The 11,885-nt window shown below is 41.7% G+C and overlaps 1 protein-coding gene across 2 annotated transcripts; it reads left to right on the forward strand.

Moving 5' to 3' along the window:
- Positions 1–732: 732 nt before the first annotated feature.
- Positions 733–11,431, forward strand: tat (tyrosine aminotransferase). Of its 2 annotated transcripts, none has more exons than XM_071541251.1 (12): positions 733–800; positions 1,842–2,131; positions 3,252–3,356; positions 3,472–3,539; positions 4,056–4,214; positions 5,115–5,253; positions 6,059–6,111; positions 8,754–8,906; positions 9,013–9,141; positions 9,786–9,869; positions 9,969–10,067; positions 10,548–11,431. In XM_071541251.1, the coding sequence occupies exons 2-12, from the start codon at positions 1,846–1,848 to the stop codon at positions 10,686–10,688; spliced, it is 1,416 nt and encodes a 471-aa protein (XP_071397352.1). In that variant the 5' UTR covers positions 733–800; positions 1,842–1,845; the 3' UTR covers positions 10,689–11,431. The 2 variants fall into 2 exon arrangements, with proteins under 2 accessions (XP_071397352.1, XP_071397354.1); XM_071541253.1 differs by lacking the exon at positions 733–800 and having other exon boundaries at positions 1,849–1,882; positions 1,955–2,131.
- Positions 11,432–11,885: the final 454 nt, after the last annotated feature.

Genomic DNA, 11,885 nt, shown 5'->3' on the forward strand with positions numbered 1-11,885 from the left:
AAAAGTGTTGCATTTATATTTTTGTTCAGTATGTATATACTGTATATATATATATATATATATATATATATATATATATATACACACACACACACACACACACACACACACATATATATATATATATATATATATATATATATATATATATATATATACATATGTATATATATAATATAAGCGGGCCAACTATAATTGCCTTGAATGAATTGTGTTGATTCATGCTTTACTTTGTTAAATCCCTTTATATTGTATTTTTTATTTTTTAATTAAAAGACCCTAGTTTGAGGAACTCAATAACTTTAACTAGGCTACATTTTGAATGAGCCACAGATTGCTTTTACTCGAGTAGATTTTTTTACACCGGTGGTTTCACTTCCACAGAAATAAGATTTCAGTAATAGTAATAGTACTTTTAGTTTAGTTGGATATTCTGGCACTCTTTCCACCCCTGCTGCCATGTTGGAAGACCCGCACTGTGCGCCCTCTCCGTGTTGACGCATGACGCACGGCGCATCCCTGTAGGCTGCAATCTCCTCCGCCAGGCCGAAAGGGTTAATTGATGCCGCTAAAGGCTCCAGGTTGTCCGGTTCTGGTTAGTGATGTAACGGGGGTGTAATGGCACAACCCTCAGTCTCCACCAATGGAAATATGGGCTGGGTTCAACACCCATTTTCGGGGAGCTTGCTATAAAGCCGGCTTATAAAATAACTCACCGTCCATATACTGTAAGAGTGTTTTACCTGTGCTGCTGCATTTTGGAGAAGAGTGAAATTCTGTTGAGATTTTTTTTTAACAAGGTAGGCTATTTAAGAGGTGCTTTTATTTTATAGACAAGAGTTTATTATTTGAATGAATCTGTGTTGCAGTAGTGTATGGACGAAAAAAAAAGGTCTAGGCTACTGATAATGTGAAGTTGCATGATAATCAGATGTATTTTTTCGCAGTGCTTACATGTTTGCAACCCATAACCTCGCTTTAAAAGTGATGCACAGCTAGATGCATTATAGGCAATTTATCATGCGACCATCCAGCTTCTTGATGAGAGAGGCTGCTGCAGCTGTGTTTTATCTATTTTTTTTTTTTTATATCTGTTTTATCTATTTTGTCCAACTTCTTTTCCTAAGTATATTTGTTTTAGAACTTGTTTTTGGGGCTATTTGATCACGTGTCATTATGATTTGAGAAGACAGTTTTGGCATCTGGCAATCTGGAATTTGAATCTCACCTCTGCCGGTTAAACAAAGGGAATAAACCATATAATGCATGTTATTATGATGATTTTCGATGCTTTAATGCATGCGTTTTAGATTTACACTAATTCATCGCCGAGTGGCCTTTGTTTCATTGACATGTCTATAGTTTAGGAAACAGCCAGCTCACATGGATAGAGTGAAAGAAAATAGGATTTTCAAAAATGCAGCAGAATTAGACAGGAAAATCAGCCTAATCTGTTCATCTGAGAAGACTCTCTCAATCTGCAGTAGGCCTATGTTATGGATATTGAGATATATATATATATATATATATATGTATACTTATGATTGAAACAAGATTTTTTCCATTATTTGATGTGATTTACAAACGAATATTTGTACTAATCTCGTTTATTTAGGCTAATTTTATTTTAAAAAGTTAGTGTAAACATTTCTTTTAATTTTCCTAACTATAGCCTACTAGTCAATTTCAGCAAAATTGCAGCAAAGTGAAACACATGGTCAAAAAACAACTCAAATGCATGATGCTCCTATATTAAAGAGGCAACTCCTTTTGCACAAAACGAAAAGTTGCTCTGTCGATCACTGCCTTAAAAACTCATCACTATCCACCGTCCTCATCAGTTGCATGATGGAGAGCAAGTCTTATGTGGTTCAGATGAACGGCAACGGGGTCCACGGCAAAAACGCCGTCAACGCCAAGAGCCTGAACGGGAGCGGCGTGAACGGGAAGGGAGTGCACCACGTCAGCGTGAACGGCAGCATCTACCCGGCCAAGGCCCGGAGCCGCAGGCAGAGGTGGGAGGTCAAGCCCTCGGAGATGGCCAACAACACCCTGAACCCCATCAGGGCCATCGTGGACGGGATGAAGCTCACCCCGAACCCAGACAAACCCATGATCGCACTTTCCATAGGTGAGAGGAATCTATCTATCTATCTATCTATCTATCTATCTATCTATCTCTATTCAGTGGTGGCTGGTGGCATTCTCTCCAGGTGGGGGCAGCAACAATTACTCCCAGCTTACTTGAATTAATTTCAGCTTTCTTTCAGCTTAAACCTTATGGTTTAATAGTGTGTGAGCCTCCATGGTGTCCAGTGGAGCATCTCTCCCTGCAGCAGAGTGGCTTTAGTGAAGAGTTTGGGGAATGAGAATCACTCCTCACTGTGTCAGGACAAGATCACATACCTATAAAATGATGGCAGCAGTTTTATGACCAAGACCAATGAGATTCCTTAACACAACGCAACACAAAATAATAAGATCTCTGTGGATAACCACACAAATAAACTGTTATTATAGTCTAGTACAGTGATTCTCAACCCTTTTCATATCAAGGACCCCTAATTTAGTCCACATTAGAGCCACGGACCCCCATTTGATGAGATTTTGTCTCTCGAACTCAAATCTGAGAATATTTTTTATTGTTAGATATGATTTTGTCCAGAACTCCACGACTATCTGTATTGTACAACAACAGTGAAACTATGATCAAAACAGTCATTCTTCTACATTCTCTAATTGTGTTAACTTCTTGTAAATTAAATAATGCTGAAGTTTAACAATTCATCAATTTGCTGGGGACCCCCTGGAACCCCCTCAAGGACCCCTGGTGGTCCCCGGACCCCACGTTGTACTGGTCTAGTAGATGAAACAGTAGGCACCAATACAAGAGGATACAGATATGGTTTGATATACAGATATGGTTTGACTAGTTAGTTGCAACCACTACAAATAAAGACAATAGTCTAACATGTTGGACAATTGGCAAAGTGCAACTGATATCATATCACTATGGAATATCCATGTTGGTCCCCATCTGTAATCATAATGCTAATATAGTTCATGATCACCATTAGCATTACTAGATTTAGATTATACTGTCGTACTAATGAGTCTACAATGTAAAAAGCTAGTGCTACACATTTAGCCTACAACTCAGTGATTTTCTGCTGCAAAACTAGAGACTTTTTGACTGTTTTGGAAAATAATAATAGGTAAATGAATTTTTTACACTCTTATCTGTTCCTCAGGGGATCCTACTGTATTTGGGAACATGCCCACAGACGACAAGGTGCTTCAGGCCATGAAAGACGCCATCGACACCCACAAATACAACGGCTACGCGCCCTCCGTCGGTGAGTCAACTGACAAATGAACGAACAATTCTCCCTCTCTCTCTCTGTCTCCTGTATTTCCTGTATTCTCCATTTTATATGTATGAATGCATATTTTCTCTTTACGCCCTGGCAGGTTACCAGAAGAGCCGGGAGGCGGTGGCCAACTTCTACAGCTGCCCTGAGGCCCCGCTGGAGGCAGAGGTGCCCGCTCCTGACACCCACTTCTACCTGTCCTATCTATCGCCCTCCTCCCTCTTTCACCCTCCTTCTTTTCTCATGCTCATTCCTCTCCAATATCTGCTTTTTCTTCTTCTACATCATCATCTGGGAGGCTTCAAACAACTGACACTACTATGATTTGCTAGAGAACATTATATCCATGCTAACACTTTAGCATACACTATGTTGAGTGGTAGTAAGCTCCATGCTAACACTTTAGCATACACTATGTTGAGTAATAGTAAGCTCCATGCTAACACTTTAGCATACACTATGTCAAGTGATAGTAGGCTCCATGCTAACGCCTTAGCATAAGTTGAGTGATAGTAGGCCATTAGCATTATCTAAAACAAGACTGCCTTTTAGTAGGTCAGTTAGTAAAGTTCTTAGTGTTTTTGTATTGTACGGTCTAAGTTACAGGTTCAAACATTTTAAAAATCAAATATCATTAACTCAGTATAGCTAATGACCCCGTGTTAACTTTTGGAACTCTTCCAGGATGTGATTTTGACCAGCGGCTGCAGTCAGGCCATTGACCTGGCTATCAGTGTCCTGTGTAACCCCGGGGACAACATCCTGGTCCCATGCCCAGGCTTCTCCTTATACAAGACTCTGGCTGTGTCCATGGGCATCGAGGTCAAGCTCTACAACCTGCTGGTGAGTAGGTTTTCCTCCTCCCCTTTTTGGTTTTTGTTGTCCTTTTTTAGCCATAATCAGAGACCTAGTGGAGGGTAAACCTGCCTGAACTCAGTTTACCCACCGTTTTATTTGCAGGACAGAGATTACATAAATCTTTATCTTGTAAATGAATGGCCGTGATGCAGTTATTTTAGCTGAAGGGAGTCAACTGGGACATTTCATCTCTCTTACAAACCTAGAGACGCTGTTCATCCGACTGACCACAGTACATATGGAATGACATAACAGCGTAGTAAAGTTACACCATCTTAACTAGGCCCCATGGGAGGAGAAATGTACAAAGTAGGCCACTGATGGCGGGGGGGTGGGTTTGGGGCTCCTGTTTGGGGCTGCTATTGGGGATCAGGGGCCACAGGGGAGAGAAGATGAGCCATAATACATATAGACGTGGGGAAAAATAGTGTTGGCGCGAGGGAGAGCGTAATGTTTGGGGGGGAGTTCTTCTACGTTGGTGCACATCTGGCTCAAGTTAATCACATTGGTGGCAGGTTTACACCTTAACCCCCCCCCCCCCCAAGCCCCCTCCACACACACACACAGGTTTTTCTGTCACATAACCGCACAAAAGTCTCAGCGGCACTCGTGTTACATTAAAGAAAAAAACATAATCTGAGAATATTTTGCATTATCTCTCTGCGTTACGGCTCATTTCGGTTCTCTGTTGAAGGGAAGATGTGCTTTTTCTACATTATGTATACTCAGTGAAGCAATAGCTCATCACTCGCGGTCAGCATCTTCCCCACGATGCTTTCAAATCATACAGCAGTGATGAATCGCTTCACTTCACCGTCTCTATTTCATCGATTGTTCACGTTTTTTAAGTAAAGTCACGTTTTCATGCTTCCGTTTCGTTTGCAGCCGGAGAAGTCGTGGGAGATGGACCTGCAGCACATGGAGAGCTTGATCGACGAGAAGACGTCCTGTGTGATCGTGACCAACCCCTCCAACCCCTGCGGCTCCGTCTACAGCAAGGAACACCTACAGAGCATCCTCAAAGGTCGGTATCCTTTATGGGAAAACGCACTTATTTTTGTGGTGCCTCTGCTTTATTAGACAGCATCCCGTGTCGAGAGGTCATGAGATGGATTCAGTTTGATGGATTCAGTTCCCATAATATTGCAAGTGTATGGTACGCTGTGTAGACTTACGTAACACTCTGAAGAGTAAACCAATGGGAAAGGCAGTTTTGTATGATGGGAGGGGCGGAGGGGGCGGGATTGTTCAAAAATCGGTGATGGCTTTTATTGGGTGGAATTTTGACGTCGCCTCCCGGTCCACGATGATGTCACCACTTAAGATTTTCTGTTTTTCAGGAAGTAAAAGGAACAAGATTTTGATATAAAATACAAAAACAATACAAAAGAAAAAAGAAAATTAGGTGCATGGTATGATAGAATGACCCAAGACAGCAAAAAAAAAAAGACATTTTTCATTTCAGTGTGACTTTAACTTCTGTTCAGCTATCAATACAGGGTGAGTCGAAACTAAGATTTATAGATTATACAGGTCTGGTGAGGGAAATTTGACAACTACGGGATCAGCTCCGAGCCGTGCAAGGCTGCTCTCATCTCAGCCCGTGAATTGTTTATTCTCGTAAATTCTGCCTCAACCGCGTAAACAGAGTGAGAGAACAGTGAGAAAGCGGCTTCCAGAGACTTGATTATAGCTGATTGGTAACAGACAACTCAAATCAGCGGCAAACAAACTTTTTTATTTGGACAAATGCATCCATGCCTTCTCACTGAAACATTTCCTCATTTTCGTGCTTGTGTGTGTGTGTGTTTTTTTTTTTTTTTCCCCAGTGGCTTCCAGACACTGTGTTCCCATCCTGGCCGACGAAATCTACGGCGACATGGTGAGTGCGGCGACACGCGACTGCGCGCTTTTTCCCGCACTGGTCAATCCTCCGCTGAAAAAAACACATCCGCGGCGGCGTCGGATTTGACACGGCACATTCTTCCACCACAGCGGCAGATTGAATATTGGGCTGTAATAATCGGGTTTGGCGCGGTGGCATTTTCCCTGGCTCAGGGGGCCGAGGGACCGACAGCCCCACATCAGCACAGGGAGGATTAGGGGGGCAACGTGGTGTGAACGAGGCAGCACGGGGTAAATGCAGCGTAGGGCTGGCACTGCTGGCTCGGGGGGGGGGTGGGGGGGGGGGTGTAGAGGGTCAACGAGGGCAAGCAGAGGACGTGGTTAGGGGTGAGGCTGCAGTTCGCACTCCCCATTCAATGTAGGCTCAGGCCGATATTGGGCCTTTTGTGTAAAATCGGATATCGGCCTGTCAGTGTCACTTCACCTCTCATATGATAGATATGAAGCTGTTTAATTGATTATGATGGAGAGTTTTAGTGTCCCATGGTCTAAATACTGTTTCAGAGGCTTTTTCACCCTGATAAGAACAAAATTCTGGGGGATTCTGACACTGAACACTTAAAATTTTTGTTTCAAGTTTTTGACAAAAAAAAAAAAAAAAAAAGTCAAATTTAAAGATCTTGAATATCGGCACATAATATTAGTAGTTTCAATCCAAAAACATTGGTGGAACCCTAGATCAAACACATGTGTACACAAACCACAAAAGTCCCAAAAACACAAATTCCTATTCCTCGTTCAGCTTCATTTTAGGTTTTTTTTATTCTTTTTTTTTTATTTTTTCGCTTTGTTTTTTATTTTAAAGGGTTGAATAACCTAGACCGGTGTTGCCTTTTATGTCATTAGTGTCGGTGCATTCAGTGATTAAATGCAATTTTCACAAAGGAAGAATGGATTTTGTGCATGTGCAGTTCAGATTTTGTGTACCGTGTCTGTGGAGCGAGTGGAAAAATTTGGTTTCGGGGTTGTTGAGTGCATTTGCAGCTCGCATCGGGCCTCGGTCGGCCTGCATTCTCTCCCCCCCCCCCCCCAGCTTTGTCCATTCAACACAGACCAGAATGACTGTGCACTTTTTTTGGCCCATATGTTTGCAATTAATGCAGATGTCAGGTTTTGGCACTGCTGGGAGAGGGGGAATGGTGGTGTGTGTGTGTGTGTGTGTGTGTGTGTGTGTGTGTGTGTGTGTGTGTGTGTGTGTCCAGTAAAGTGGTTGTGTGAGGGGAGGGGGGAGTGAGCGAGGGGGGTGATGGCCTCTTTTTTTTTTTTTAAATGACTGGGCACAAGTGTTTGAGGTTAAGGGGCCAGGATGGGTCTGGGCTGCATCAGCCAATCAAGGCTCAGCTCAGTCAGTGGGGCAATGTTTGGTAACCACTAACTCCACCCCCCCCCCCCATCACTCCCACCAATCACCCCCATCAATCACCCAATTTCCCCATGAGGATCATTACATCTAGTCATAGTTTAGGTTTAGGCTCTCAAATCTCTGCAGGTCACACAAACTCAAGCCCCCAAAAAATTGCCTTGACTTACTGTAGAGCTACAGTAACATTTCACATGTGCTTTTCTGGCATGTCAGTCACACCGGTCTGGCCAATAGGAGGTGGGGTGGTTCCCCATTCGACGTCAAAAACCTATGGCTTTAATGAAAGCCAGCTGACTGTGGTTACTGTACTCTCTCTCTCTCTCTCTCTCCCTCCATCGGTTTCCTTCTCCCCCGCAGAATAAGACGTGGATTCGTTCCATTCACATATTCAAATCAGCATCCAATAGCTATTTATATTCATCTATAATCCATTGGGTTTTCTTTCATTTGGGCATTGTGTATTCGTGCACACGTTTTCCCCAAAACGTGTGTTGCATAATCAAATAGAAGTGCCAGTGTTTTGTTCCAAGCTATTCGAAAATGTATTCTGTGTTATTAAGTAATTTACTGTACATGTGGTACTATATGGAATGGATTTATTTCTTTTATTATTAAGAAACTAACCTAGCTGCTTTGCACTCTTTTATGGATTGATGTTTTATACATACTTGTTATGTGTAGGTAAAAACCAAAACAAAAGAAAACACCAACATATAGTGTTATAATAGGGTGCTGGGCCACCACAAGCCACCAGAACATCTTCATGTTACCTGTATGGTGTTGTGGCTCCATGTTAACACTTTAGCGTACACTATGTTGAGTGATAGTAGGCTCCATGCTAACACTTTAACACTATGTTGAGTGATAGTAGGCTCCATGCTAACACTTTAGCGTACACTATGTTGAGTGATAGGAGGCTCCATGCTAACACTTTAGCATACACTATGTTGAGTGATAGGAGACTCCATGCTAACACTTTAGCATACACTATGTTGAGTGATAGGAGGCTCCATGCTAACACATTAGCATACACTATGTTGAGTGATAGGAGGCTCCATGCTAACACTTTAGCGTACACTATGAGTGATAGTAGGCTTCATGCTAACACTTTAGCATACACTATGTTGAGTGATAGGAGGCTCCATGCTAACACTTTAGCAGACATTGCTGAGTGACATCACATCAATGAGACAATCTCCCAAAAACGAAATAACCCCTTTAACGTGAATTTCGGTTCCTCCTCCTCCTGTCCCCAGGTTTTCCCAGGATGCAGTTCTCACTCTATGGCGTCTCTCAGCAGCAACGTTCCCATCATTTCCTGCGGCGGCCTGGCCAAGCGCTGGCTGGTCCCCGGTTGGCGGATGGGATGGATCCTCATCCACGACAGGAACGGCATATTCGGCTCCGAGGTGCGTCGTTCTCAGCCTCCACCCGGCATTCAGTGGAGACAGAATATACATCTCTCGTTTTTATATACATCTCCTTATCTTACTTACTTATACGTCTCCTTTTAAGATCCGACAGGGTCTGGTGAAACTGAGCCAGCGTATTCTGGGAGCCTGCACCATCGTCCAGGGGGCGCTGGAGAGCATCCTCAACAACACACCTCAGAGCTTCTACCACAGAACCATCAGCTTCCTCAAGGTAAACAGGGGGACTATATCATTACATTGTTTCTATTCATAATATTCTGTTCCATCACCACAATGGCCATCATGGTAGGAAAACAACAGGTAATTGTAATAAATTAACAGGTGATTACAATCAGTTGACAGCCACAGCCAGTGCGCTGTATATATGGTAAAGCACCATATTGGTAGGAAATGCATGTGACATTGTGGGAATACTGTGGATTACTATTAATATGAATATGGCACTCTTTATCACAATATCATCAAAATAATGTCTTGAGGATGCGATTCAGTCATAATACCTTGTTTATATTGCTGTAGATGCCAAATTTCTGCCATATTGCTATGAATGAGAAAAAAAAAAAATTATGCAACATTTTTCATTTCTAGTGACTATGAAAATTGTGTTTTGATAAAGAATTGTTTGAACAAAATTGGCAAATTTATTGAATATTTGTTACTTATTTGTTACTTATACAACATAGAAACATGAGATAAATGTAAAAATGAGATTTAAATCAGTCTATCGTCTTTTAAATCTCTGCTTTTAAGACTCATTTTAGAGATGTAATAATGCATCTTCGTTTGTCTTTTGTTCATTTCATCACTTATCGGACGGTTTATTGATTTTTACCCTCCGCTCTTCTTCTTCCTCAGTCCAACTCAGAGATTTGTTTCAATGAGCTGTGCACCGTCCCGGGCCTCACCCCAGTCATGCCCTCAGGAGCCATGTACATCATGGTCAGTGCTACAAATGCATATGGACACACATACAAACACTTTTTAGATATTATAACGTCTGCTTATGCATTTGAATATCTAACCTTCCTCTGCGTCCAGGTGGGGATTGACATGGATCACTTCCCAGATTTTAAGGACGATGTGGACTTCACCGAACGGCTGGTGACCGAGCAATCCGTCTTCTGTCTGCCCGCCTCGGTGAGACACCATGTCTTATTCATCACTCTTTTATCATCTGTCCATCCATCCATCCATCCATCCATCCATCCGTCTATACACCAATTATATCTTCATAGACTTAACACATGCACATCCTACACTCCAAAAAATATGTTTGGTCTGTTTTGTAAAGTACTATCATTTATAGAATTCATTTGATCTGTTTCAGTCTAGTTGATATTCCAACTAAACAAATATATTGGTTCTATCATTATTTGGATAAAATCAATGTAATCTTGCTCTTAAAATTATAATCCACAAGATTCATTAAAGCATCGATTCAATGTAGAAACTGGCCCAACATACTGTAATAAAAAAGACACTCATTGTAGACTGCAGCTTCTCATATTTCTTCTAACCTTCTTTTACTTACTCCAAACAAATGGCTGTTGCTTCTGTAAGCATAAAACGATTATTTCTTTAATACCTAACACGGTGTTCCCTCTTCCCTCTCCCCAGGCGTTTGAGTATCCCAACTTCTTCCGCATCGTGGTGACGGTGCCGGAGGAGATGATGGTGGAGGCTTGCGGTCGCATCAGAGAGTTCTGCCAGCGCCACTACCGGCCCCGCAGCCGCGACAGCCACGAGCTGGACCAGTGATGCGGGGGCCGGGGCCGGGGCCGGGGCCGGGGCCGGAGCAGTCTGACGGAGGGGGACCAAAAGACAAAAGAAGGGACGAAGAGAGCAAAGCACATACTCAGTCAAAATCCGTTTTCGAGGTGTTATTTCACCAAGGTTTGAAGCGAGAGACCCAAAATGTACGGAGTCACAAACGTGCCAAAATATGGCGGCGCGTTGTGGAAAGAAAAGCTGTGATAGTCGGTGGTCCATCCATGTCAATGTAATTTTTGATGTAAACCCCATGTAATGAGCAGACCTAATATTTATATTTTGTACGGGCAACTTATGTTAACCTATAGTTGTTTTTGTGTATTTGTGTAATGGTTCTCAAGGCTATGTAATATAACCTATTACCTCTATATAGGGTTTTATTAATCCAAACAACTGCAGGATCATAGACTGTGCATACTGTACAAGTCGACAATCTCCTTTGCTATGACAGCTTGCCATAATACCTTCCTTTAAGCCTGTTTTATGAATTCTGTTCAAAAATCAAGAGAGGTGAATATCTATTTGAATATCTATTTTTGTAAAACATATGTATTCGCGTCATCTATACATCGGCGTACTCTCCCTATTGCAACAATGTGACTTGTTAGAATGCATGGGCATGCTCATAATCAAAACCTTCCCTGTATATTGTATGTATGTTAATCAACATTGCGATGTCTTGATGTCATATTGAATCATATTGAATATATATTTTTTATTTTTACAGACAGGTAAAAAGTTATTTAGTAGTTTTGGTAATAGTTACCAAATTAAAGCTTATTGACATGAGTAATTTTGTGTGATTGGTTTTAACACACACACACACACACACACACACACACATTTACTTTTACAAGAGCAATTAGAAGTAAATATTTTGTGTATTTGACACTTTGTCGCCACTATATTTCCAGGCAAATATCTTACTTTTTACGTGATTTACCTAATACCTATATTGAACATGCAATATATTCATGAAAATGGTGTAAAAGGAAATGATCAGAACCAAAATACATAATACATAATACAACATGTAGAAGTTAAGGCATCGAGGACTGAATGTTCTTTTGCGCTGAAATATGATAGGTGTACTTTTACTTCATTGTAGTATTCTTAGGGTATTTCTATTCCTATGTAACTAAACCATGTGTAGGCCTATTATTCTTCTTCCATGACTGCACACAC

The sequence above is a fragment of the Centroberyx affinis genome, unplaced genomic scaffold (assembly GCF_046629955.1).
Source record: "Centroberyx affinis isolate AG114_WGS23_722 - 3 ecotype Tasmania unplaced genomic scaffold, CSIRO-AGI_Caff_v1 ptg003844l_1, whole genome shotgun sequence".
NCBI classification, from domain to species: Eukaryota; Metazoa; Chordata; class Actinopteri; order Beryciformes; family Berycidae; genus Centroberyx; species Centroberyx affinis.

Bases quoted from the DNA above. Each gene is read 5' to 3' on its own strand.
- tat (XM_071541251.1), top strand. From the start codon at position 1,846: ATGATGGAGAGCAAGTCTTATGTGGTTCAGATGAACGGCAACGGGGTC. The intron at 3,357-3,471 runs GTGAGTCAACTG...ACGCCCTGGCAG, and splicing joins CGGCTACGCGCCCTCCGTCG to GTTACCAGAAGAGCCGGGAG. The intron at 5,254-6,058 runs GTCGGTATCCTT...TTTTTTCCCCAG, and splicing joins CCTACAGAGCATCCTCAAAG to TGGCTTCCAGACACTGTGTT.